The 27,827-nt window shown below is 40.2% G+C and overlaps 1 protein-coding gene and 1 pseudogene across 1 annotated transcript; both read right to left on the bottom strand.

The window, feature by feature from the left end:
* Positions 1-21,544: 21,544 nt before the first annotated feature.
* Positions 21,545-22,542, bottom strand: LOC127131503 (putative calcium-transporting ATPase 11, plasma membrane-type). The gene is made up of 2 exons (XM_051060419.1): positions 22,426-22,542; positions 21,545-22,294 (listed from the first exon to the last, which is right to left on the bottom strand). Exons 1-2 carry the CDS (start codon positions 22,540-22,542, stop codon positions 21,545-21,547), a joined length of 867 nt encoding a protein of 288 aa, XP_050916376.1.
* Positions 22,543-22,623: 81 nt separating this feature from the next.
* On the bottom strand, positions 22,624-23,712 carry LOC127131501 (calpain-type cysteine protease DEK1-like; annotated as a pseudogene).
* Between the last annotated feature and the right edge of the window lie 4,115 nt (positions 23,713-27,827).

Below are 27,827 nucleotides of genomic sequence, written 5' to 3'. Positions count from 1 at the left end.
AGGTGAATATATATCCCGCTAGATTGAATACCTCACCCTGGGGCAATCTAGGCAAAAATTAGGGATTTGGCAAGTAACTGCATCCTGACAAGACGTTGTTCTACAACTGTCATCTATCGAAGATTCTCGCTCAGTCATCGTCAACTGAAGCTTCAAAAATAGTGGACTCAGAGTTGGTGGAGAAACGGTCATTATGTTCAATGTAGCCCTTTTTCCATGTATATCACCAATTTCAAATTTGTAAAGATCCATGGAGTCTCGCCATTTGCGGACTACCATTCTATTAAATAAATTTGAGCCTTATCCAATTCTTTACACCCTTATTTGTTTCTGTTTAACAAATGTTTGCATGTTTTAATTGATAAATATCATTGTTTTAAACAAATAAAGTTTTATAAAACTGTTTTAAACAAAATGAACATTCACAATGACTGAAAGGATAAGTGGAACGTCCTCAGTGCTTTCCCAAGGATAGTATGATCACCAAAGAGTAAGACATTCGTTCATATTTTGGCACTCTTATATCCTCTTCATCATTATTATGGTTGTCTCCCCAGCGAGCACAGAAAGAATGATACATCATCAGCTTCCCAGAGAGTCTGGTATGAGAGGTTCTCTTTGATGGCGGTGGACTGATCCATCTTGTTGGATTGCTTTCTCCTAACAGAGGTTGTGCATACATGCTTATTCCCCCGCGGAGTCTTAGCAATCCATGTCTGGTTGTATGGTTGATCTGTGGATGATCCTTTCTGTTCCAGTTTTTTTGCCTTGATCTTTTAGAGACGTGTATCCCTCTATGTCAGGCACTAGCATTTGTGTTTTATCAATTATATGGTTGTCACCCCTTTGAGTGGGCTGACTTAAAATCCCTTATAGATTGATAAAAGTTGATATGCTTTTCTACTCACGAGGAGGTTTGTCTTTCCCCAACATGAGTAGAAGTCCTCAGCGGAGTAAGCATGTGTTCCCTACAAAGCTATCTTTCAGACAGTTGCTTCCTCAGCAGGAAGTTGCCTAAGGCAATCGATGTAGGGCTTGTTTCCCTTTTCATCCTCGGCATGTCACGTGTTGACAAAGGATTCATTTTCGATTCCCTCAGCCAAGGCAGTTCCTTTAAGAATGCCTGCAATTTATCCCCAGTAGGGTTCCCTGATCCGAGTTTGGTAATCTGCATCCCCTCCGAGTCTAAATGTTTCTTCTAGTATTGAGAGATTATGTGGAAAATGTGTTTGTTTCTTCCCCAGTGGAGCAAATTGCTCTTTCTCCCCTTTTAGCAGAGTTTCCTCTCCAGCGGATAGAAGGGAGTGTTTTGATCGATGTGTATCTGGTTGGTGGTTGTTCCCCACAGAGTTCCATATCGTTCATTGATTAGCTTCCCCAATAGAGTTTCTTCTCTGATGGATCTTATTGATATTCAGCAGCTTGTCCCCGAGAGAATTGATGGAAAGTCCCCGGCAGGTTCTTCTGCATCTTCCTTATGTCAGGATTATTGGCCCCTGGAAGACTCCTCTTGTGTAGAAATTTGTTTCTTGCAGTTGGAAGCTGTGACTTTGCCTGTCCCCAGCTGTGATCGATGTCTTCCAGTGTTTGATCATCCTCACCAGAGCTGAGTTCTCCTGTAGGCGTTACCCTTCTTGTTGAGATGTTATGTCGGATGTCCGTTCGTGATTCTTAGACCTGTTTGTGTTAGATATGTCTGTCTGTCAGCATTAATCACACACAAATCATGCATATACATACATAATCATAGCATTCAGATATTCATGATTGCATTCTTTGCCATATATCTTTGCTTGTTATCACCTGCTATTGGTGAATTGTTCTTCCCCAAGTAGATGTTGGTGTCTGATCTCTCCATATAGAGTCATCCCCATAAGCAGAAAGTGTTTATCTTTCTTTCTTTCTTCCCCACTGAGTTATGTCCTCGTGGATGATTATTGTTCCAGTTTCCTCCCCAAGTTGTGTATTGGGATGGGAATTATTCCCCTGAGTTATATCCTCATCGGGTTGAGTCTTATTTGATTATGTCTTTCTAGTTTGTTCCTAGATTGATGTCCTTTCTTGTTATTCCTTGCAGTTCCCTGTGGTTCAGTTGTTCAATTGCTCAGTAACCAGTAATTGTTCATCTTCTTCCCCAGCGGATTTTGTGGCCTTCTACCCAGTAACCGGTAGTTGTAAGTCTTATTTCTGTGGTTTTCTACCCAGTAACCGGTAAATGTAATCCCCTATTTGTTGGTTATCTTTACCCAGTAGCCGGTATTGATATTCCTTCATTTTTGAGTATACCATCCAGTAACCGGGGATATAGCTCTTGGATAATTGCTTTTGTTAGGGAATTTATCCCTTGCGAGTCATCTTTCATTTACCACTATTTGGTAATGACTGTTTCTCCTTCCGTTTGGTCATCATTTTATACCCAGTAACCGGTATCCTGATGTCCTTTCTTTTCGGTCGATTTATCCTTCATTAACCCAGTAAGCGGTTGTGGATAATCTTCCATGCGAGTTGTTATCTACGTTATGACGGTAATAGATAATATGTCTCATGCGCTCTTCAGTTGAATTCTTTTTTGTCCTCAGTCGAGTAAGATTCGTATTTCCTTGTGGAATCGAATGTCCATCATGTAAGTCGAGTTTGCTTTTTCAGCCCTCCTTTCGGATGATGAGTGTCTTGGATTTGTTCCCAATTCATGCTTGGTTGGTCACCTATTATATGCCCAATAATCGGTATCCCTGGTGTTCCTTCCTGCTGCTCCCTATTATGACTTTTGTCCCCTGTGGAGTCAGATTTTTCCTGAGTTGAGATGTGCCTTTTGGGTCCTCCTTAGATGTTCGGATGATTGATATCTCTCACCCTTATACCGGTCTTAGATACCCTTTCTCCCTGAGCGTGTTGTTCTCTCACCCAGTAACCGGTGTTTTAATAACATGTCTCCCTGTGAGTTTATTACCCAGTAACCGGTAATATCTCGTTGTTTCCTCCTCAGCTGAGTTCTTTGTGGACATCCCCGTCTGAGTCCGAATTTTTATCCGATGTATCCTTTATGGATAGTTTTGCTGTATTGGCATATTCCCCAATACATGCATCTTTGCGTCAGCTTGAGTCTTTCCATCGATTTATTTTCGCGGAATCCCTTTGTATCTCCCAGCAAGTTTTCAAGTCGTGACCTGCTCACGCATTTTACCTTATTTCCCCCTAGAGTCTCTGTCACCCTAGTGAGTGTGTTACTCCTATGGATTTTTTCAGTTTCTTCTGATTTCTTTTCCTTCGTGGCAATCATTCACCATGAAGAGTTTATTTTACATGCATACATTTGCATCATGAGGTCTCTTAGGGACCAAAATTCGTCTCTCTGTTATTATTTAAGCCCATCCTACCTCATCGAGACGAAGATTTTAACCTTCATATCTCCGGCTAGAATGACCTTAAATAGGGGCATCTGTAAGACCCTAATTTTGACCATAAGATCCCTCATGGCATCATATCATTGCTCAGTGCATTGCCTCAAGGATCATAGCATGTTTGGCTCCTTACCCTTAGGGCTGGGACTTGTGTGAGTGGTTTGAGACCACCAAGCATGCTTGTATTATATATTATTGCTTTTATTATTTTAATTACTAACCAAAAGCACAAAAATATGTCACTAACTCTTTTTATTTTGAAGCTCAAGTGATCATGTGCTCCCATGCTTCTAGGAGGCTCCTAAGCTCAATATAATGGCTAGATGAAGATGATAAAAAGCATGACAATGGTCCACAAAGTTCTTAATCATCATATATGTATCCCAAGTATCTTAATTTTCCAATTTGATCAAGATAACCCAAAGGGCTTGAGGATTGTTTCCTAAGGAAACCCTAATTCAACTGTGCCTTACTCATGAAGCAACCTCAACCTATGATCAAATTCAATCAAGGGAAGTTCTTTCATTCATTATTTTATGCATATATGAGCCTATTTGAGGATCCTCAATTATTCATTCATCAAGATTAGAAGTTTGGCCTTGAAAAGTTGACCATTCAAGTCATCTGACTTAATAACCATATGAAAAACTTTAATGTTCATAAAAAATCAATTTGAAGCTTGGAAGGTCATCATTCATTCCAAAACATTATAGGTCATTTTGATTGAAACCCTAATTTTGGGTCAACTTCCCAAGGACATAACTTCCTTAATTTTTATGATTTTGATGTGATACCAAATTAATTGGAAAGTTTAATATGTTTACTTCAAATTTTATGTTAAATAAAACTTCATAATCCTAAAATAAATACATGTTATAATACAAAATATTATAGGTCACATTGGACCTAAGTCATTGAATTTGAAAAAGTACCCAACTTCAAATGCCCATAACTTTGTCATGAAAAATCCAAATGATGCAAAATTTGAGTCTAAGTTTATCATGTTGAAAAGCTCTACAACTTTGGTGTTGGAGGTGTTTCCGTTTGAAGCTTTCATCATGGAAACATAAGGGCTTGAATAGGCTTGCTTTTGGTGAAAATTTTCAAAGGGAGACTTAAACATGTTTTGTACCTAAACTTTCACAGCCAGCTTCCATTAATTTATAAATGCCAAATCAATTTTTGCCCAACATGACTTTTGTTCCTTATTTCAAGGGCTTTCCAACCATTACTCACTTTACTTTTTTGGACTTTCCATTGGTGAGTTTCGAAGAGCTCTTTCTTTATGTTCATTTTTGCATTTCATGTTGAAACTTAATGTGCAAGCTGATTACATCACATGTACACGTCCAATTCCATTTCAATTGAGTTCAGCTTGGTTTTTCCACTATCATTGAGCCTCACATGCGCCTGTACATGCCCATGCACCAAATTTCAAATTGCCATGCACACGAGGGAATCATGAGCTCAGCCCTCTTCAGCTATAAATAAGCACTCAATCTCATCCATTTAGCAACCTTGTGAAGACCTGAAATGCTGCAGCACTGAAATCCCAACCAATACCGAAGGAATTTTCAGATTTTTCTCTCATTTTCAAGCTTGAAATTCAACATCATTAGTTGATTTTCAAAGCTCAATTCCTTAGCCTCTCATCTCCATTACATCTCCAAAGCAAAAAGGAATTAAGATCTTGAAGAATCTGTGGCCTTAAGAGCTCCAATTCAGAGGTAGAACTTCAAACTTTTTGAATCTAGATCTTGCAATACAATGTAGTATTCTCTTGTTTGTGTGGTTTTCTGAAGTTCTCACACTTGAGGCAGGCCAGTGGTGGTCTCAATTTTTCATTTCGTGCATTTACAATTGACACACCATGATCTTCCATCTCACATTTCTCTCAAAATAGGAAAATCCATGGATACAATGGTGATGTACATCACCTGAGCTTCAATTTGATGTCCTTGTTTTTCATTTTCGTTACAAATTTTTCTCTGTAAGTGGTGGCTGGATTCTGGTATCTCACCGGAGAAGATGGTGGTTTCCACCACCATCACCACATGTGCACCTTCCCAGCCCTTGGATTGCTTGGCCACGTTATAATCTCATGTGTTCGTTATGTTTACTTATTTTAAATCATCATGCCCCGCGGTTAACTCAAGCACACCATGCGTCCTTGCATCTGATCCATCCATCCACGCCACGTCATTTAATGAAGTTCATCCTGTGGCGTTGGATTTTCCATTATTTCTATTTTTCATTTTAATTTTAGTTAATTCTTTTTATTTTCCAAAATTCATAAAAAAATTATATGAAGTCACAAAAATATGAGACCAATGCCAAAAAAATTCTTGAAAAATCTAGTTTCATATTTTGATTTTTAATTATTTTTATTTAATATTTTTTGTGAATTACTTAGTTTTTAATAGTTTTAATTTATTTTAAATTACTTTCTGATATTTGAAAAATCCAAAAATATTTTCCTAACACCCATGGATCATGATAAGTCAATGAAAAATAGTCTCATCAATTTCTTATTTGATTTGAGATTTATTTGAGATTTTAGTTCATATTGTGTTATTATTTAGTGTTTTTAATTGTTTTTAAATACTTTCTGATTTCCAAAATTGTTGAGAAAATTAGTCAAAGTTTACTTGACCATGTTAGACCTATGAGAATTTAATTGGACTTATTGAAGTTGATTTGAATTAAATTTGAGGTTCGACCTTATTTTGATTATTTTTATTTGCATTTTAATTTAATTCAAAAAAATACCAAAAAAATATGGTTGACTTGTTGACTTGTAATCTTCATTTCTCTTCTGTTTGGCATTGATTGATGATGATTTGGTTCACATTTGATCAATTGACCTTGATACTTGAATTCTCTTTCCCCCCTTTTCATCTCCATCCCGTTCTTTTCATCATTTGGCCAATGAGTTAATGTCTTATGGTTGATCTTGACAAATGAGAAGTTTAACCTTCTTTGATCCAAACCAAACTCAACTTGATCCATGATCAAGTGAGTTGTTTTGTGTCCAAGATAGGTTGCTTCTTGGTCAAGCAAATAACCTAAAGTCCATACAAGGCCCTTCCCCTTTTGTTTTGGCATTGCAAGTTTGTGGAGCTTGGCTTACTAGTCATGGTCTCTAACTTGTGTTTATTTGCTTATAATTTTATTGACCTGCCTCAGATAGGTGTGACTACTACATTAGTCCACTTGCGATTGCTTAACATAGCGCTACATTGTCTTATGACAAACTAACATAACTTCACTAATTACTAACTTTGAAATTCTGGTATCAGATATGAGATGTCGAAGGTAATGTCACGATACTAGTATCTGAGTAAAACAAATAGGATAATGATAAAGAATAGTAATACAAGAGACACAAGCAATTGTTAACCCAGTGATATTAAACAAGAATTACAATGAAAAAAAGACACTCTTCAAAGACACACACTTGATCTTACTTAGCAGCTTCAATCAAGTAGACACACACTCATGCTTAAAAGCTTTGAGTGACAAATTACAACTCACAAGTCAGACCAATTCAATCATCTATGGATGAATTGAATGGCTTACAAGTCACACGACCACACAAGACACAAACCCTTATTCTCTCTCAATATTTCGCTCTGTATTTCTTGTGTGTCAAATCAGGTTTTCCATGTTCTATTTATAGAAGCATTCAGCTGGGCTTGGATATCTTGAAACCCTAAAACTATTTTCCATTCAAATCTTCTCATGACAGTTGATTAGATCTCTTTGAAAAATAAGTAAATCTGGTTGTAATTAATGATTGAATGCGTTTGTAAATCAGATCTTCAATCAAACATAGATTTCCATTAAAAGCGCAATCATATAACACATAACATTCACACTGAATGTTCTGTGTACAGATGTCACGACATCGGGTCTGACATCCTGGAACAATCTTGCATAATTCCATTTTAAATATCCAGCAGGTACATTATATCAGATGTCATGACATCGTGTATGACATCCTGAAACAATCCTGCATAATTATATTGTTAAACTCCAGCAGGTACAAGATATCTTATGTTAAGACATCACATGCAACATCTTGTGAACACTCTTTGTTTTACCAAAATTGATGCCAACACTTAGAACCAACAAACTCCCCCTTTGGAAAATTTTGGCTAAAACATATATCTGTCCATTTTGTTCACAAGAAAAATACATCAACAGTTAAACAGCATAACAGCGTTTAAGCAGCAGCAGAAGCAAATAGAATTACTAGCTATCATAGCAACTAGTAAAACATACAAATGCACATGGGTTCTTCTTCTCCCCCTAAGTCTGTTCAATACAGATATCTCCTTTAACAATAACAGCACCTGTAATAATAGCACCTGTAATAATAGCACTTGTAACAATCAAAATATCCTTCTGACATCTCCTTCAACATCTGTAACATTCAGAATCACATTCTGACATCTCCTTTAACATCACAGAACAGAACATCATTCTATCTCCCATCAAACATCTCCTTCAACTTCAGTTGTTCTCCTGTTTAGCCTAGCTAGCTACAACAACATTGTAGATCTCCATAATCCACACATTTAACTGCAGCTCTCCACATAATCACTTCTCCCCCTTTTTAGTCAAAATAGACCAAAGGTGACCAATTAGACAAAATAAATGTCAATCAGCCTAGAAGAGAATGTCATAAGAGATGTTATAACATATAAAATGTTAAAACATAAATGTTAGGAGAAATAAACCATAATTATACACAGTTGCATCATCTGAGATAATTAGAAATCCATGGAACTCATAAAGAGCCCAAATATTACATCAAGGCATCAGTAAGGACTGCCAAAAATTACAAATATTTCAACAGAAAAACAACAAAACATTCAATCTTCCAAAACAGCCAAACCTACAGGGAAACCAGTCTTCATAACAGCACACATCATACACAGTCTTCATAACAGGGGGACCATTACCACTCAGTCTGAGGAAGTAGCATCTTCTTCACCTTCAGAATTAGAACTGTCACTAGATTGATCTTGAGAATTGGACCTATCACTTGAGGTATGGGCATCTGACTCGTTGGTTTCACCAACCTTATCCATCTCTTCCTTCTCTAAACTACTAATGAGAACCTCTAAAGCCTCTTTCCTTGCCTTGGCAACCCTAATACCAGTATCCAGCTCCTTACAAGTTTCCTTCAATTGAGCAATCAAGCCACCTTGATAGGCTGGCTCCTTCCTTGCAGATGTCACGACAACATCATTGACATGGCTTCCTTCAAACAACTTGTAGTGAATGGACAGTGGAGGCTTGTCTAACAATCTATTCAAACATAAACCTTCCAAAATCAAAGTTTAGCCTGGTTCCAATAGCATAGATGATTCTTCCAAGTTTAGCTTGTCTGTAGCCTCTAACTCCACACCTCCTTCAGTTCCTCTCCCTAGGAACTTACTGATTATGGTTGGGGAGAACCTCACACAGCTACCTCTCACAAAGACCTTGCAGAATTCCTTGCTACTCTTTTCAGAAATATCCTCTGGGATATTCACAACAAACTCTTTCACTAACCCTTCAAAACATTGGGGCAAAGCAACAACAGTTTTCATCAGACCAGCATTCTTGATCAATTCCATCACTTCCTTCACTTCTACAGCCTCCTTTTCTAGCTCCCTCTCAACAACAACTCTCCTTTGAATAACAAACTTCCACTTGGCAGCACCATCTTCCAGATGGAGAGAGATGTTGTCTAAGTGCACAGCTGCAACCTTGGCTGGAGACTTTTTAACAGTCTACCTTTTAGCATGAGAGATGTCTAGGACATCGTCTTCGACATCATCTTCAGAGTCAGAACTCTCTCTGAACTTCCTCTTCTTAACTCTACTTTACTCCATGATTTGGAGGGTCCTACACCAGCAACCTTTTTACCTTTTCTTGCTGTCATCATTTCAGCCACACTCTTCCCTTTTCTAGTCTTCAGTTTCCTTGCAACACTTGGTTTTACATGATGAATCGAGGTGTTATCTTCTTCTTCTGAACTCTCTTCCTCCATATTAATAACATTCTTGTAAAGGCAAAGAGTCAGACAACATACGATATCGCAAGTTTCGATGATGACAAATGACCACCATGCACGTCTACAAACAAATGCAACACATTACTTATCATATCCTTTCCTACTTATCTAAATCTGTTATAATTCTTAAAAACATATGTGGACAAAGTGAGATCATGACGAAATGCATGAAAATCACAAAACATAATTTTTTGTAGATTTGAAGACTTTGAGTCGACCATAAGTGTCGGCGCATAGCTCACGGGTCAGCGCATAACTCAGACAAATTTGAGTTTGGTCAGCGCATGCTTGCTTGAGTCGACCACAGGTCGGCGCATGGCATAGTGATGCTAGCCACGGGTCAGCGCATGAAACCCTTGAGTTGACCCCAGGTCGGCGCATGGCATAGTGATGCTATCCACGGGTCAGCGCATGAAACCTTTGAGTCGACCATAGGGGTCGGCGCATTTCCCACGGGTCAGCGCACGCCGACCTATGGTCGACCGCTCGTGCGAAAACTCAGTTTTGTGAGTACTTTCTACTGTTTGAAAAGCTGTTATTTTTTGTTGGTTTGCTAGTTACTATAAATAGAAGTCAAAACACTTTTATCAACTAACATTTGCAAATTTGAATTCAAGTGTTCAAGGAAACAAGAAAGAGTGAAATAGGTGTCCAAGATTCATCATCTTCATCTTCAACATCTCACAACACATCAACTACACATAACCATTTTTGATGTGCTTCATGATCGGTTAAAGGTGATTAGGTTCGAAGCTGTGATTGGAGAATCCGGTTCGGGTTGAAGCTTGTGGCAGGTTCTTTCTTGAATAAAACCGTTAGGGTTTTGTCCTCCAATATCGATTTGTGTTTGGGGGTTTTTGGACGAATTGCTTCATCAATATTCAGCTGAGCGAAGGTGATTGAGAAGAGGAAGTCTTCATCAGTCTAGTAGCAGATTCGGTGATATTGAAGTGAAGGATTCGGGTTCGATTCGTTGTGTTTGAGATCAGCCGGGCCGAGGGTTTGAAGAACGGAAGATTCTTCAACAAAGGGGCTGGAATCGGAGGTCTAGCAAAAACGATCGAAGGTCTTGATTCATCTTGAATCAAGGAGCAAGGATAGGAAGCATCATTCAACACATTGGAAGTTCTGTTGTTTACTTGCTTTGCAATCCTTGTATAAACGGTTAAAATTTCACAGGTGATATCTAATTAATCATCTCAATTCTAATTTTAGAATTGAGGGCAGACGTACCCCGAAGCGAGGACGGCGGGGGAACTGCCTCATCAAATCTCTGTCTTCTTTAATTTTCTGCATAAGTGATTTTTAGCTTAAAAATTAAGTGATTTTAGTTTAAGCAATTTTACCAAACATTGATATAAGTTGAGTAAGAGATTAAAACTCCTGTTTGAATAACAAAGTACAATAGCATATTGTACTAGGTCAATTTGAATTACTTACTCAACTCAAATATCACTTTGAGTGTTTTTGCACACCAAGTGTTTGTTAATTTGCATAAACCAAAATTGTCTTAAGTGTGCATCTAGTTTAATTTGGTATTTTGGATCATTGGAACTAGGCTTGCTAGTAAGTGAAACATATCATTGATTGTGCAATTGGTGTAGTGATTTGTATTTCACTTTATCTCTAATCCATTAGCTTAACGCATATTCGGTTTTCCAATAACGGTTTGTTTTAGACTAAAATTTTCCTCGGCCGCTTCCGCACTTAAAACAAATTTTCAAAACCAATCCTTAAATTGGTAGCGCCGACTCAAGTTTTTAATTGGGATCTATTCAACCCCCCCTTCTAGATCCGTGCCATAGTCTAACAAGTGGTATCAGGAGCTCCGGTTCACTCCGTGCTTCAAAATATAACTTTGATAGAAAATGGCTAACGAACCTAAAGGGGCTTATAATAGAGCTCCCGTTTTCAATGGTGAAAATTATAGTTATTGGAAAGACTGTATGCGGGTGCATATAAATTCCATAGATAGAAAAATATGGAATGTCATTCTCAATGGTCCAATTCAAATAACCATGACCAATGAGAACAACGAATTGGTGCCTAAGCCCGAAGCACAATGGACCGATGATGATGAAAAGAAATACAATTATGATTGGAAAGCCAAAAATATCCTAATCTCCTCATTAGGTGTAGATGAATACTATCGTGTATCCCATTGTCCTACTGCTAAGGCTATGTGGGATTCACTACAAATTGCTCATGAGGGGACGAATGATGTTAAATTGGCTAGAATCAATACACTAACACAAGAGTTTGATCTCTTTTTCATGGAGCAAGGGGAAACCATTGCTGACATGCAAAAGAGATTCACTCATCTCATCAATCGATTGCATTCACTTGGTAGGCCTGTTTCCAATGATATTGCTACTAATAAAATCTTAAGATGTCTTAACAGGGAATGGCAGACGAAAGTGACCGCCATCAAAGAGGCAAATGATCTTACCACATTGGACTTGACAACATTGTTTGGTAAACTACAAGAGCACGAACAAGTTCTCTTGAGCCTGGAACAACACGAAAAGAAAGATAAGAAGGAAAAAGCAAAGGTGAGTGAAAAGAAATCAATAGCTCTAAAGACTTTCTCCTCAAAGTCTCAAGCAAAAGAGAAAATTGATTATTCATCGAGCGACGAAGAAGAAGAGGACAAGAGTGAAGATATGGGGCTGTTCGTTAAACGCTACAACCGTTACGTGAGAAAGAACGGCATCCAACATTCCGAGAAGAACTTGGTAAACTTCCGGAAGCAATCTAGGTACTCTAAAAATGATGACTCAAAAGGAAAAGTAACTAGAGGGCCGTGCTATAAGTGTGGAAAGCCGGGTCACTACAAACCGGACTGTCCGATGAACAAGAAGACAAAAGAAAAAGAATCATACAAATCACACAAGAAACCATCAAAGCCAAGGAGAGCATACATAGCTTGGGAAAGCGATAGCGACTCCTCCGATGATGAAAGCTCTAGTGATGAAGATGAAAACGCAAACCTATGTCTCTCTGCTCATCAAAAGAACAAAAAGAAATAGGTACGACATGCTAAATATGAAAAATCCTCTAGTATGTCTCATCATGAATTGCAAACTGCTTTTGATACTTTACACTATGAAGCGAAAGAGGCCTTTAAAAGGCTTGCCTCAAATAAGAAAAAAAAATCACATTTGGAACATAAAATTCAACAATCCGAAAGGAAACTTGAGGCACTTAAAGCTTCTATAGTGGAAAGCACAAAAACAAGTTATGAGGACCTTAGAAGTAGAATGATGAACTTTGGGTGTGATACTTGTTACATTTGGCAAGGTGAAGTAAGAAACCTAAAGGCCAAACTTGACAAGGCTCTTGAGCCCAAGATTACTTTTGCTATCGACAAATCAAACTTTCGAAAAAGTATGGTTAATCCATATCAAAAATATAAATATGTTATAAAGGATGAAGATAGCAAAAGCAATCTAAATGCAAATTTCTCTTGTCTCTATTGTTGCAAGAAAGGCCACTCCATTTCTAAATGTAGATTTAGGAGATTTTTAGTTCCTAAAGGCATTTATCAATGGATGCCCAAATGCAACCATTTCGTTCCTCACCACTCAGGACCCAATAAGCAATTGGGTACCTTCTCTTGTTAATTATCTTGTCACAGGTACAATGCCTCGAGACTACCGAGAGAAGATGGGTTCTCGACAGTGGATGCTCAAGGCACATGTCAGGTGACATATCTCTCTTCATTGACTTTGTGGCTAAGAAGAAGGGATATGTAACTTATGGTGACAACAACCGTGGAGCAATACTTGGTAAAGGTAGTGTAGGTAACCCCTCTTCCACTACTATTTCTGATGTATTGCTTGTCGAAGGTCTTAAACACAATCTACTTAGCATCAGTCAATCATGTGACAAAGGATACAATGTATCGTTTTCAAAAGATTGTTGCAAAATTGTACATAATGATGATAAGAAGAGTATGTTTAATGGCCTGCGTGTGAACAATGTCTATATGCTTGACTTAAATGAAGTATCGTTAACAAGTGACAAATGCCTTGTAACAATGAGTGAAGATTCGTGGTTATGGCATAGGCGTTTAGCACATGTTAACTTTGACTTACTAAACAAAGTAGTCTCAAAAGATCTAGTCCTAGGTCTCCCCAAAATTAAATTCACCAAGGATCACCTTTGTGATGCTTGTCAAAAGGGGAAGCAAACGAGGATCTCATTTAAATCCAAAAATATCGTTTCAACAACGAGACCTCTCGAGCTTCTTCATATGGATTTATTTGGGCCATCTAGGATTAAAAGTCTAGGAGGAAACTATTACGGTTTTGTAATAGTGGACGACTTTTCTCGATTTTGTTGGACTATCTTCTTAGTAAGTAAGAGCGATACGTTCGCCGCCTTTGAAAGATTTGCTAAGCTTTCCCAAAATAAACTAAATACAAACATTGTTGCAATTAGAAGCGATCATGGGGGTGAGTTTGAAAATCACTTATTTGAAGAATATTGCGGTAATCATGGTATTGATCATAACTTCTCCGCTCCACGTACTCCTCAACAAAATGGGGTTGTGGAGCGTAAAAATCGAATTTTGGAAGAATTGGGAAGAACAATGATCAATGAAAGTGGCTTACCGAAATATTTTTGGGCCGACGCCATTAGTACGGCTTGTTATGTTCTGAATAGGGTGCTCATTTGCCCCATTCTAAATAAAACACCGTATGAACTTTTAAAAGGGCGAAAGCCAAATGTTTCTCACTTACATGTCTTTGGCTGTAAATGTTTTGTATTGAACAATGGAAAGGAAAACTTAGGGAAATTCGATTCCAAGGCCGACGAAGGTATCTTCCTCGGATACTCTCAATCTAGCAAAGCATATAGAATATACAACAAACGATTACTTGCTGTAGAAGAGTCTGTACATGTCATTTTTGATGAATCCAATCCGAGAAACGTCGGAAAGGGTAGTGTTGTTCATGGTGCAGGTACATCTACCGAAGACATACTCAAAGGTGGCGAGCCGGGGATTGATCAACCCGACATAGTCAAAATTGAGGAGGACAAAGATGTACACCATGAGGAAACCGAGGTAGTTCATCCGCCTTCAAACGATGATCTCCCTCAAGCTTGGAAGTCTTCCAAAGACCATCCAATCGACAACATTCTCGGAGATATCTTAAAGGGTGTAACAACTCGATCTAAGCTAAGTAATTTCTGTTATCACTTCGCTTTCGTTTCGCAGATGGAACCTAAAAACCCTAAAGAATCCTTACTCGATGAACACTGGTTTTTATCAATGCAGGAGGAACTTAATCAGTTCACCAGAAATGAGGTTTGGGACCTTGTCCCTCCTCCGCGAGATCATCGAGTAATCGGCACCCGATGGGTGTTTAGGAACAAGCTGGACGAAAACGGGGTAATAACCCGTAATAAGGCGCGTTTAGTCGCGCAAGGGTATAACCAAGAGGAAGGCATCGACTATGAGGAAACTTATGCGCCGGTTGCCCGACTCGAGGCTATACGCCTTCTTCTTGCTTTCGCTTGTGCGAAAGACTTTAAGCTATTTCAAATGGATGTCAAGAGTGCGTTCCTTAACGGTCACATAAATGAAGAGGTTTATGTCGCACAACCTCCGGGTTTCGAATCCCATGAGTATCCTGATCATGTCTATAAACTAAAAAGGGCTTTGTATGGTCTCAAACAAGCTCCTAGAGCTTGGTATGAGAGACTAAGCAAATTCTTACTCGATCAAGGCTACTCAAGAGGAAAGGTTGACACAACCCTCTTCATTAAACGTCAAGGAAAGCACTTGATATTAGTGCAAATTTATGTAGATGATATCATTTTTGGGTCTACTAACATGAATCTTGTAAGAGAATTTCAGACCTTATATAGGGCGAATTCGAGATGAGTATGATGGGGGAGCTCACATACTTTCTCGGTTTGCAAATTAAACAGCTCAAAGAAGGAACTTTCGTGAGCCAGACAAAGTACTGTTTGGACCTTATCAAGAGGTTTGACATGGCAAAAGCTAAAGCCATAGACACCCCCATGCCTACTTGTACAAACTTGGACAAAGATGAAGACGGTAAGGAAGTAGATGTAAAACGGTATAGAGGTATGATTGGTTCACTCCTTTATCTTACTGCTTCTCGTCCTGATATTATGTTTAGCGTATGCATGTGCGCAAGATATCAATCATGTCCCAAGGAATCCCATTTAAAAGCCGTCAAACGAATACTTCGATACCTATCTGGTACTCCGAAGTATCGACTATGGTATTCCAAAGGTAATGATTGTTCATTGGTAGGCTTCTCCGATTCCGATTTTGCCGGTTGCAAATCGGATAGGAAACGCACCAGTGGCACTTGTCACTTATTTTCAAACTCTTTGGTCAGTTGGCATAGCAAGAAACAGGTTTCAGTTGCTTTGTCAACCGCCGAAGCGGAATACGTTGCCGCCGGTAGCTGTTGTGCTCAAATCCTATGGATTAAGCAACAACTATTGGACTTTAACCTCAAACTTGAACGTATTCCCATTTTTTGTGACAATACAAGTGCCATTAACCTTACCAAGAACCCTGTGCTGCATTCACGCACTAAACACATCGAAATTCGACACCACTTTCTTCGGGATCATGTAGAGAAAGGTGACATTGTTTTTGAACATGTTAATACTGAAAATCAACTAGCGGACATTTTCACAAAGCCGCTAGCCACTGAACCTTTCTTTCATATCCGCCGAGAACTTGGCATTCTCGATATTTCGGAACGGGCACTATAATCTGCTGTTTTACCTTATTGCATATAAGACTTTAATCTTGTACTTCTAACATATCAATATTATTGCAAGCACAAGTTTACCGTTCACCAAGTCACTCCGACATCGAGGTGATACTGTTCCTCTCTTTCTCTCTCTGCAAAGCCTCATGATTAAAATAGTTATACCTCATAATGATGTTGTTTATATATATATACATGATATCTCTCTTTGGATGTTTATTGTTGTATGTAGTGTTATTTATGCATCAAACTTGTCAACGCATGTGCAAAACTATGAAAAAATTGAAATTCTGACTGTATGAGTCGACCGCAGCAGGGCTATGGTCGACGCACGCTTAATAATTTCTGTATTTTCTCAAAAATCAAACAGTATGCGTCGACGCATACAGAGGTACGGTCGATGCATCGCTTGAAAATTTTGTTTTTCTGCAGAAAAATTTAAATCGTTTCATGTATCTCCATTCAAAAATCATCATTAAGTGTGCATTTACATTCCATCACCTTTCAAACTACCCACTACCTTGTAACCTGCATCTACCTAGTGGCTATTGTTCCTTGATTTTCCATCTTCCCAAAACCCTAACCTTTCCTCTATAAATAGGGAAAAACCTCTCTCTAGCAGAATCACTCTCAAAACCCTTCACAAACCTTCACTCTATACCCAAACACTTAGTTTCAAACCTGCTCAAATGGCTTCCACATCACGCAGACCTTCCGGCAAGAGATCCCGAGAATCATCTGCCGCATCTCTACCCATTTCTGCTGTATCACTTGTTCCACAAGCTCGCGTCGACTTCTTCAACAACGATATCAGCAAGAGAGGAGTTGTTCAACAACATGCGTTCTACAAGCTTACCGCAGAACGCATGCACCTCGCAGAAATCATGGCTCTGCTACAACACCAAGGCTTTGTCAACTTTTTGGAATGCAACACCAAATACAGCGAAGACTTAGTCCGCGTGTTCTACGCTGGCATTCATGATAAGTTTCGCGGGCACAAGTTCTACTCCAGGATCGGAACGACAAAGGTATCACTTAAGTCGAACGTTTGGAACAAATATTTTGATGTGTCATTGGTTGATTCTGAAACTCCTCTAGCTGAGGTAACCGACTCTCACCAAATAGAAGGTTACGAGTTTAGGAGTGCGTTGAACGACATGCTAAAACGACCATATCCTGATCATATTGTGAATAGTGACTCGTTCCCACGAACTGTCACTGCCGGCAAACTGAAAACAGGAGAAAGGATTCTTCAGTGGATTGTTTCACGCATTCTGCGACCAAAGAAGGGTGGTCTCTCCAGAGTTGAACAGGCTGAAGTTCATCTCATCTACATTCTGAAGAATAAGCTGAAAATCAACTGGCCCTACTACATTGTGTCGCAACCCGAAAAATACGGTCTGCGAAAAAAAACAACTGGCGAAAGAAAATGACAGAAGAGTCGCCACCGTGCGTTATTTATCCCAAAGGTGGGAAAGGAAACGCTCGAAGTAAACCTGAAGAGAAGGAAAGGAAAAGACAAGGTCTCGCAACCAAATCTTGGGTTCGGGAGTCGATTATGCGAAGGGAAGGTATTAGCACCCCTACGCATCCGTAGTACTCTACGGGATCCACTCTTGTTGTTTCTTGTCTAAAGGGTGTATGTTTATCTAATGTACTATTTACTAAAAGAAAGGGGTCAAAGAAATGACTCGCACGGATGTCGCATCCACTGCATACGTATCTCGTCTGAATATGAGAATCAGAGTCTTCGTAGCTCGGCTACCTATGGGTTAAAGAGGAGTGTGCTCGCTAAGACATCGCGTCTTATGCCTACGTATCTCATCGGGAATGAGAATCAGAGCAAAACGTAGTTCAGCTAACTACGGGAATAAGGGTCTCGATTGCAACTAGGGCAAGAGAAAGGAAAGGTCTCGATCGCAACGAGGGCGAGAGAAAGGATCGCAACGAGGGCGAAAGCAAACAAGGATTAGTTGTTAGTTGTTAGTCAAACTCGGTAAGACATCGCATCTTGTGCCTACGTATCTCATCTGAACATGAGAATCAGAGTTGCCGTAGTTCGGCTCACGCACGCCAAACAAAACAAGACACCTACACACAAAAAGGTGGCAAACATGGAGCCCGACTGCCAATCACTGGACTTACATCAGCATCCGAACCAAAACACACACAAAAGGGCAAACGTGGAGCCCGACTGCCATTCACTGGACTTACATCAGCATCCGAACCGAAACACACACAAAAGGGCAAACCTGGAGCCCGACTGCCAATCACTGGACTTACATCAGCATCCGAACCGAAACACGCACAAAAAGAAAAAAGAAAGGTGCCCGGAGTGGTCTCGCACGACCACCTGCCTACATACCTCGTCTGGAACAAGGATCAGGGCGATGTAGTTCCCCTTCACAGGGGTTGCCATCTGAATATGGACTTACAAAGGAGGACACCAGTTGTGTCAAAGGAGAGTGGGCGATGTGTTCACGTCCTAGAAGTAGGTGTCGCAGCTCGCTGAATCGAGTCTTAGGCAGTTACCTCTTTGCAATAGGACGGACTACATGCCACAAGATCGAAGACGCTCGGAAAGGTCTAAAAGAAAAGGGAAGCTCTGCCCTAGAGTTGTCATGCAATATGTACTTAAGTGTTTAGGATTTACAAATGGGGATATCTACCTAATGTTAGCATGCAAAGAATATGGGAATTCTACCTATGTTATCATGCAAAAGGATATGGGAATCCTACCTATGTTATCATGCAAAGGGTTCTATCTAATGGGTGCTACCTAATCGGAACAAGAATCGACGAATGGAGCAAGGAGAAGTGTTAGGGATTAGGGTAGATGGCGATGCATGAAGCAATCGACTTACAAGGTTGATGGCGATGCATAAAGCAATCGGCTTACAAGGTTGATGGCGATGCATAAAGCAATCGACTTACAAAAGGGTGGATGAATACGTGCTGGTTCTGTTAGGTTTTGAAAAAAATGATTACTCGACGTTGGATCGAGGTTTTGATCTTGTTTTGAAATGGTTATCGAATGTTCATTTTAATTCTTGTATTAACAGATGAATAAAGAAATGAAAGAATATTATACATTTCATGGGAGAGGGATACATTTGTTATGAATGGGGGTTGACATGGCAATCAAGCAATATGAATATATGCCTCATACACCATACAAGTAGGCCACAGTTAATCACACAAGTAAGATATAAACAAGTATATAATCGAATCAAATAATCAAAGAATGAAATAATAAAACATTAAACAATGCATGAGTGTAAGTGCAAAGGAACCGGCTCATTGTAAGAAAGCCCAAGAGTAAGCTATGTGAGGTTGACGGCGATGTTTAAAAAGCAATCGACTTACGAGGGTGTGAAAAAAGGGGCTCGATATTAAATCGAGAAAAGTATGATTTTTATAGTTTAAAAAAATGGTTTTTAACTAAACTAAAATACAACAACTATGCATTATTAACAAATGAAATCATGAGTATAATAAACATAAAAAAGATATTAATCAACATACTAAAAGAATAAAAAATGCTAAAGGAAGATAAAATCAAATAACAAGCAAAAAATACCACACATGAGTATTGAACCCTCCCCACCTAATATTATGCAACTGCCATCTCTCCACTAGGGCACTCAACAATATTTGCTACTGAGATGCTATCATAAATATATGAACTGGGCTAACGGATTTAAAATAAATAAAAAAACAAAACAAACATTTTTATGGGTTTTTTATTATCTCTGTTAAAAACAAAATAAGCTAAATAATAAAATAAATAAATAATAATAATAAAAGAAAATAAGAACATATACATTTCTGATTTTTTTTGTGTTGAAAATGAAATAAATTAAATAATAAAAAAAATTAGTTAAAAAAAGAAAGAAAAGAAAAAAAAATGGACACAGCAGAGGCTCGTCTCCACCATTATCGTCTCCCTCACTCTCTCTCACCTTATGAGCTCAAACCTTCATCTCTCAATCTCCATCATTCAAACATTCCTCGCTGATACATTCATATAAAACCTCTCTATCAAAGAAAAACAATTTTCCTCACCCTAACCGATACTCAACCTCAAAAAGAACAGTGATTCACAGTTAAGAAAGAAAAAGGGAGATATACACACATTTACGAAACCGAAAATGAGATGAAGAAAGAGCGAGAAATGTACCGGATTGGGAAGTTTTGGGAGCAAGTCAATAGGATAAGTGCTTCTCGAACCTTCTTTTGTTCCTCGCAGTCACGGCTCCCTTGGTTATCGTGGCATTTGTGGTGTTTGTGAGGAAACGATTTTGATGGAGCTCAAAGCTTGTTCAGAAATTCACAATGAATCCCAGTGGCTTCGTAACAGAAACTTGGTATGAGTCTCCTTTTCAAATCTCTAGGGTTTCTTTTTTGAAGTTTTTTTTTCGCCGCTCAATCCTCTCCTCTCTACTGATTCCTCCTTCTCGCTATTTATCCTCCACGCATTTTAGGGTTTTGACATCAAAAGAGGTCTCTGCAGAATCCCTTTTGATGTGCTCAGTCAGGATTGGCCTTACTTGATGCTAAATCAGAACCGGTAAACTGCACTCATGCTTTCTCTTCGTTTTTTGTCTGGATGCCAAATTGGGAACCCTTGAATTCTAAGCTTTACTGGCTATTATGTGTTACTGCAGTGAATTTCTATTGCCACTACACTCGGTTGGTTTGTGAATGAATGAAAAGGATTTTGACTGGCCGTTGTAGGTTAGGCTTTTAAGTGGAACTGGTTTATTGGCCTAAGTGATGACCTGTTGAACAGGTTTTTCTTCTTAATACCAACTTGGTCAATGAATTGAATTTTGTGAATGAGTTTGGTGAGGTTCTAAAATGTGAATTGCCATTACATGGAATTAGGTTAGTCACCTATTGAAACTGTTACAGGTTATGACAATTTGTAGGTTTAGATTGATGGCTTGTCAAATCCCAATTCTGCTTAACATAATGCTTGTGATTACTTGTGATGTCCATTGTTGTTAGCACATTTGATCTGCTTCTGTTCATGTTGATGCAGGTTTGGACATTACAATGATTTTGCTGGCAGGATTTAGTCAAGTGGTCGTGTGCACTGCAGGTTTTAAGGTTGAATTGTGGAACTCATCTTGACTTACTCAGGTTTACCATACAGCCAAAGGTTTCAGGTATGTGTAGCATAACATCATGGTTTGGGTTCAAGTTTATATTGTTATTTGGATTGTTCATGCTACATGTGCAAGGGATTGGAATGGTAGGTCATGAAATTGGAACTGATTATTGTATGTTGTTGCTTGCAGGATTTGATGTTACATGATGTTGCTCATGATGTGAATGCAGGGTTTGTTAAGGTTTGCTTGATGTTTTAGGTTTTCAACTGGTATGCATTTGAGTATAACAGCTAGAGGCATGCTAAATACACCCAATAACACACTGAGTAACCTGAATTGCCAGGTTAGAGGAACTGTGCTGGCAAATGTTCCAAGGAACTCAACTATGATTACTTGAAATACCGCTGTGGCGAGAATAACACTTAGAAATATCCAGCTGTCAAACATGCTTTTGAATATGTTTATCTTTTCAATTTCTCTGCTGTTTATCTCATTGAACACCTGGCAAAGTACAAAGGAGTTGAATATCAAAGTGTTGAGTACTGCAGTTGAATCTGGGCCACTTAGTTCCAATAGCCTCTTCCCCTCAAAATTTAGAACTCCAAGGACAATTAGTTGATAGAAATTCTGACCAAAGATATTCCTCCACATTGGTTTGGTAATAAAACTTACTTTCCTTCCAACTGGCTGTCGATCCATAAGTCCGTCATTAGGAGGTTCCGTAGTCAAGGCCAATGCACCAAGGGTGTCCATAATCAAGTTAACCCAAAGCAACTGGAAAGCCGTTAATGGAGCAGCTCCAGTGATGCTTGCAGAAACGAAGTTAGCAATTAGAGCAACAACATTGACAGTTAACTGAAACTGCACAAATTTTTGAATGTTTATGTATATGGCCTGTCCCCATTTGGCAACTTTGACAATGGTAGTGAAGTTGTCATGATGAAGAAGCTATGGCAAGTGAACCCTTCTTCTTCTTCTTCAATTGCCACAAACACAGCTGCAAAACACTCTTTGCATCTCTCTCTCTAAAAAGTGCTTTTTTCTGTGAGTAACTTTTTTAACTTTGTTTTAGCATTTACGCGGAAAGTGAGCTTTTCTTTTCTGCAGGATTTATACATGTTGGACTCAGTTGTGCAGGTTGATTCTGTTGATGGATTGCTGCAAGCAAATTTTTCCCTGGCTTGGATAAGTACCATCTATATCTTTCCTCATGGCCTGCCTTCATTTGGGATTCATAACAATGCTGCCAACTGGTTTTGCAGGCTTGGTTATAGTTTCTACAACAAGAGGAATGAACTTGAGGTGCTTTGTAAGGCATCTCTCCTTGCAGCTAATGGATTTGTAACCGATAAATGGCGAGAAACAGCAGCTCCTAAAAGTACAGAAGCCATAACAGCATAACTGATACAGTGCCCCAAATACCAGTATTGCACTCCAAAACAAATAAGAAACACCCGTGATGTTCCAGCAATGAACAATACGGCAACACGACTATTAAGAAGTTGAAAACCATACATGCAAGCTCCCATATTCCAGTCAAGAATAATGACAGCAACAGATGTGATTGCACCCAGCCAATTTTCCTCCTTTGCCGTCAGACCATACAAGATGGAGTAAACTAACAGAACAGATAATGAGCCAAGATAGAGAAGAACAAGATGGGAAGCTCTTCTAGATTGCCGAGGATATAGTTCATTTGGGTCTGGTGGTTCGGGTAAACATGCCACAGCACCCACCTCAACACTCTCAGAATAAGCAAATTTGTAAGCCTTTCGCACATATTCATCCACTTCTAGGCCATTTCCATTAAATACCATTATGCAAATAAATAGCATGTTGATTGCTAAAGCAACTGCTGAAACTCCAAAAAAGAAACCAGAAGGAGAATATCGGTCAGATGCCCGTGATCCTGTTGTAACATATACTGCACAAAGCTCATATGCACAAAGGAGAGCAACAGCCAGAAGAAGCAGATTTGCAACAGCGCTTGAACTTTGCCACTGGGTTCTCCACCACAGCATAATTGAATAAAATGCCAATAAGAGAGCCGTTCCGGCCATAATTACAGCCAAACCAATCAGGTGTCGATCCAGTATTACAACCAACCAGGATCCCCAAATGATAAGCACGATAATTGGAGAAACTACAACAGACCATGTTGAAAGATTCAGAAAACCACAGAGTAAATGGAGTTGAGGACCTTGCAAGATATTTGGCCACTTCCGAGCAAAGATCCAGCTATAAATTCTCTAGGGTCTCCAATTAACAACCCAAAGTATGGAGAAGGAAGAGAACCCCAAAACGGAGAGGAGAGTTCCACAAATCGCACAAGAGAGGAGAATCCCACGATCAGTCCCTTCTTCCATACCTAATCTCCTCTCAAACAGTACGCATGCACTTGCAAATGAAGTAATCAAGAAAATCATTAACAAACATGAAGATTGGATGACACAATGAAACAAAAGGGCCAGGCGAAGTTTGGATAGTCGAGAGCAAGTGAGGGTTGACTTTGGTCAAAGTTGACCAAAAAGTCAACCGTTGACCAAAGTCAACAATTGGTCAAAAATGCATTTTTTGTATCTTCTTTGTAAATGGAAAATGAATTATTGGTTAGGATGAAATTTAGGGTTTAAAGAAATTGGGTTGACTTTGGTCAAAGTTGACCAAAAAGTCAACTGTTGACCAAAGTCAACAGTTGGTCCAAGATTCCAAATTTTGTATTTTCTTGTATTGACTCACATGTAATGGTTTACAATGACATGAAATAGATTGAAATGGATTAACAAATGGTTTGAAGCTAGTTTCCAAATTGTTTTGTTTATGACTTGAGTGCTTGACTTTTGAAAAATAACTTGACTGATAATGCACATGAACAAGGCCATGAAATAAGACCATAAGGTTATAGTATCCATGAACCAATAACATGACTGGCAAGTGGTTAGAAACACAAGAAACTTGGTTGTTCAGATGACCCAGACCATAGAGGTATCCACAATCACAACACCATGACTTTGAATCAAAACCAAACCTCATGTAAAACCAAAGTTAGGTTAGGCCAAGCATGCCAAACAAACATAAAAAACTCAGGAGCAAAATCGGGGTATGACAGTTGCCCCTATTTAAGCGTCTTCAACTAGAGAATATGAAGCAGGATGTTCTTCACATGATCGTAGTGGGAGATGGTTAAATACTAAGAAGACCCGGATTTTGATCATGAATCCCTATGGAACAATGCCTGTCAGCATCGTCAAAGAAGCAATCTCAAAAGAAGAATCCATCTGGTACGGTGAAAATCGGTCTGAGTACCGAAACAGGAAGTTGACCTGAATACCAAAATAAATGGTAACACAGGAATACCCATGGCCTGAACGCCGCACTAAGCATCGGAATATGAGAGTATCAATGTTGGTCTAATCACCGGAAATCTGGTCTGAACACCACTTTGATCTGGATATCGAAAAAAAACTGGCCTGAATGCCACTTCGGTCTGGATACCGGGAACTGGCCTGGACGCCACTTCGGTCTGGATACCGGGAACACTGGCCTGGATGCCACTTCGGTCTGGATACCGAGAACTCTGGCCTGAACGCCACTTCGGTCTGGATACCGGGAACAGGCCTGAATGCCACTTCGGTCTGGATACCGGAAACTTCCTCGATCTGAAAATCGGAAATTGGCCTGAACGTCACTTCGGTCTGAATACCGGGAAAACTGGCCTGAATGCCACTTCGGTCTGGATACCGGAAAAACTGGCCTGAATGCCACTTCGGTCTGGATACCGGGAACTCTGGCCTGAACGCCACTTCGGTCTGGATACCGGGAACACTGGCCTGGATGCCACTTCGGTCTGGATACCGGGAACTCTGGCCTGAACGCCACTTCGGTCTGGATACCGGGAACACTGGCCTGGATGCCACTTCGGTCTGGATACCGGGAACTCTGGCCTGAACGCCACTTCGGTCTGGATACCGGGAACAGGCCTGAATGCCACTTCGGTCTGGATACCGGAAACTTCCTCGATCTGAAAATCGGAAATTGGCCTGAACGCCACTTCGGTCTGAATACCGGGAAAACTGGCCTGAATGCCACTTCGGTCTGGATACCAGAAAAACTGGCCTGAATGCCACTTCGGTCTGGATACCGGGAACTCTGGCCTGAACGCCACTTCGGTCTGGATACCGGGAACACTGGCCTGGATGCCACTTCGGTCTGGATACCGGGAACTCTGGCCTGAACGCCACTTCGGTCTGGATACCGGGAACACTGGCTTAGATGCCACTTCGGTCTGGATACCGGGAACTCTGGCCTGAAGGCCACTTCGGTCTGGATACCGGGAACACTGGCCTGGATGCCACTTCGGTCTGGATACCGGGAACTCTGGCCTGAACGCCACTTCGGTCTGGATACCGGGAACAGGCCTGAATGCCACTTCGGTCTGGATACCGGAAACTTCCTCGATCTGAAAATCGGAAATTGGCCTGAACGCCACTTCGGTCTGAATACCGCCTCGGTCTGAACACCGGAAAATTCTTCATGTCTATCAGCATCGGCGAAGATAACAAAACAGTGATACGTGAGCCGGCACGCATGCCAAAGATGCAAGCTGGGGATAACAATCGAAAGATTGACCAAAGAGTGCATGAGATATATTATCTGTAGCCGTCAAAATGTAGATAATACACTCGCATGGAAGATTATCCATAACCGGGTTGTAGGTTGTTAAATGAATAATCGACCGAAAAGAAAGGCATCAGGGTACCAGGACCAGGCATGCAAAAGATGACCAATCAAAAGAGGATAAAGTTGCTAACTCGGAGCAAATACCCAAAAGAAAGGGGAAGACCCACTGGGGACAATACTGTTTGATCAGGGCAAGTATCCAAAGGGGACAAGACTATCAATACCACAAAGAGGGGATTACATCTACCGGTTAGTAGGCAGAAAACCACGGAAAAGTAACCAGTCATCGATAGGATGAGCACACAGGGTTAACTCCACCAAGGGGATGAAAGTGGGATTTTACAGCTACCAGTTAATAGGTAAAAAACCACAAAGATAGGACTTACAACTACCGGTTTGTAGGTAGAAGCCACAAATTCCGCTGAGGATGAGATGAATGAGTGCCGGTTAGTGAGCGACTATTCATTTATGCCCCAGGGAAGCACGGGAGACAGCCAACAGGAAGCCGATTTAGGATCGATCCAAAAAGGCAGACTGAAACAGGACTCATCCTAATGAGGAAAGAACTCAATAGGGAAAACCTATCCCGTTAGGGAGGGAACGGAAGCAACCGTCATCCACGAGGATGTATCTCGGTGGGGAGCGCAGAAGGAATGGTGGACATTTTCTGCTTAAGGGGTCGACTCTATATGGAGAGATCAGACACGCCCACATGTGCTAGGGGAAATGAACCAAGCTTGCAAAATAATGCCAACTTCGGGGAGTAACACTGCTGGGGATACCCACTCAACTAAGGAGTCACTTGTTGGGAAAACAACAACTTCTCAACCATGCTGATGAACCCAATTCTGAAGCCGATCCAATGGCGCGAAGCTAAACTCTTTCCAACAACCCAAACTCGGCTGGTCACCACGGCCTAGGGCTAATGGATATGTTTGCAATGTTGATGCATGAGTTTTTTTTCTTGTTTTACACAATGCCCCATGATCATGGAAATGCTATGCACTAATGATGCAATATGCTATGCTTATCTAAATGATGAATGCATAAACACACGTCTCCTCCAGAGACAAACACCGGGGAACTCCAGGAACTGTGCTGAGGATCCTATAACCATGCCAACTTCCACCCTGCTGGGGAAAGACAAACCTTGCTGAGGATGCACTCCATCGAATCCGAACTGCTTGGAGATTACCCTGCTAGGGGAGGCAACCCATTCTTATCTCTACTGGGGATGATTTTCTCCAAACCCGATCCGCTTGGGGATAATAAGTCATGAACAAACTTCAGTCTGAGCACTGGAAACAAACTTCTGGCTTGTCACTTGGGATACCGAGAATGTTTTATGCTTGCATGCGTATGTTTGAATTTTACGATGGCGTAATGCTCCGTGAAAACGGAAATGCTACGCGATTTGGGAGGATGCAATGCAATATGATTCTACATGCAGGGATGCGAAATGCTGGGGAAAATGCCAAGCTGAAGCAAGGAATCCCGTTGGGGAAATGATTATAATCTTCCGGACCCTGGCACTACTATTGGAGATGCACAGCATAATGAACTATGTGGGGAGATGACCGGCCGCGCGGTGTTCTAGTAATGGCGAGATACCGAGGCTCTGACTGGGGAGAGAACGGCGCTGTAAAACTGTTGTTGGGGAATCAAAAGTGGTTCTGGCAACCATAATCTACGGGAGATGACTCAGCAGGGGGAGGCAAACACCGATACGGTACCGAGGTTATGCTTCCAGGAAAGAAATCATCGATCTGGGATTGAAAACATCGATCTGGCATCGAACTCT

The sequence above is a fragment of the Lathyrus oleraceus genome, chromosome 3, assembly GCF_024323335.1.
Source record: "Lathyrus oleraceus cultivar Zhongwan6 chromosome 3, CAAS_Psat_ZW6_1.0, whole genome shotgun sequence".
NCBI classification, from domain to species: Eukaryota; Viridiplantae; Streptophyta; class Magnoliopsida; order Fabales; family Fabaceae; genus Lathyrus; species Lathyrus oleraceus.
This window is presented reverse-complemented; position numbering and strand designations above follow the sequence as displayed.